At 43.2% G+C, this 814-nt stretch overlaps 1 protein-coding gene across 1 annotated transcript in view; it reads left to right on the top strand.

Moving 5' to 3' along the window:
- LOC108916592 overlaps positions 1-790 on the top strand; it is a gene marked incomplete at both ends in the record, with an annotated part of 3,701 nt that extends 2,911 nt beyond the window's left edge. The window contains one exon of the mRNA XM_018722887.1: positions 432-790. Coding sequence (XP_018578403.1) covers positions 432-790 — 359 coding nt within the window. The remainder of the gene's footprint in view (positions 1-431) is intronic.
- Positions 791-814: the final 24 nt, after the last annotated feature.

Genomic DNA, 814 nt, shown 5'->3' with positions numbered 1-814 from the left:
AAACAACATTCAAATACCCCCCACCACTTTATTTCGAAAGATAGAGAAAAATTGTTTTTACAAAAAATATTCGACTTTAAGTTAACATTAAAACGCAAATACTTTTTTGTTACATTCATTGGGGAAAATCGCGAGAAACGTAACTTTATGTAATTCAAGATGGTGGAAACGCCCACTGGCGGCCATCTTGGAAACTTGAAAATAATTTCCAGCATTTTCCCTTGCCCACTTTACCTATAAAATTTTTTACCGTAGCTCTCTACGATCATTAGTTTCTGAGATACAGCCGCTTACCTCGCTTATTTGCCCACCCTGTACATATACTTACATATCATCGTAAAACAAATCTTTATATGCTACTCTACCTCAATTTTCATGTATTTGTACTTTTCCTATTTAATACTCAACATTCCTTACATATTTGCTTGCAGTTACACGCAGACACACTGTCCCAGTGCTACCGCCAGCAAATCGCCGAACAAGAGTCCCGCCACAACAGAGAAATCATAGAGTTACAGAGCCGCATCGAAAAATCCTCCAGCCCCGTCGAAACGCCGACGGTACTCCCCACCACGGCTAGGGAAGAAGGAGAGGGTTCGGAGAGTATCGAAAGCAATAATCCCCCCAAGATATACCCGGTGCCCTTGGAAAGACTGCTCGGATCGGATTCTGATCAGGAACTCGTCCAAACGAAGAAGCAGATCGCCGAACAGGAGTCTAAACTCATGCACTTGACGGCTCTGTTGTCCGATACGGAGCAGGATCTGGCGAAACACGTGCAGATGAATAAGTTGCTGAAGGAGGAGATCCGCAG

The sequence above is a fragment of the Anoplophora glabripennis genome, unplaced genomic scaffold (genome assembly GCF_000390285.2).
Source record: "Anoplophora glabripennis isolate ALB-LARVAE unplaced genomic scaffold, Agla_2.0 scaffold5061, whole genome shotgun sequence".
Classification (NCBI taxonomy): domain Eukaryota; kingdom Metazoa; phylum Arthropoda; class Insecta; order Coleoptera; family Cerambycidae; genus Anoplophora; species Anoplophora glabripennis.
This window is presented reverse-complemented; position numbering and strand designations above follow the sequence as displayed.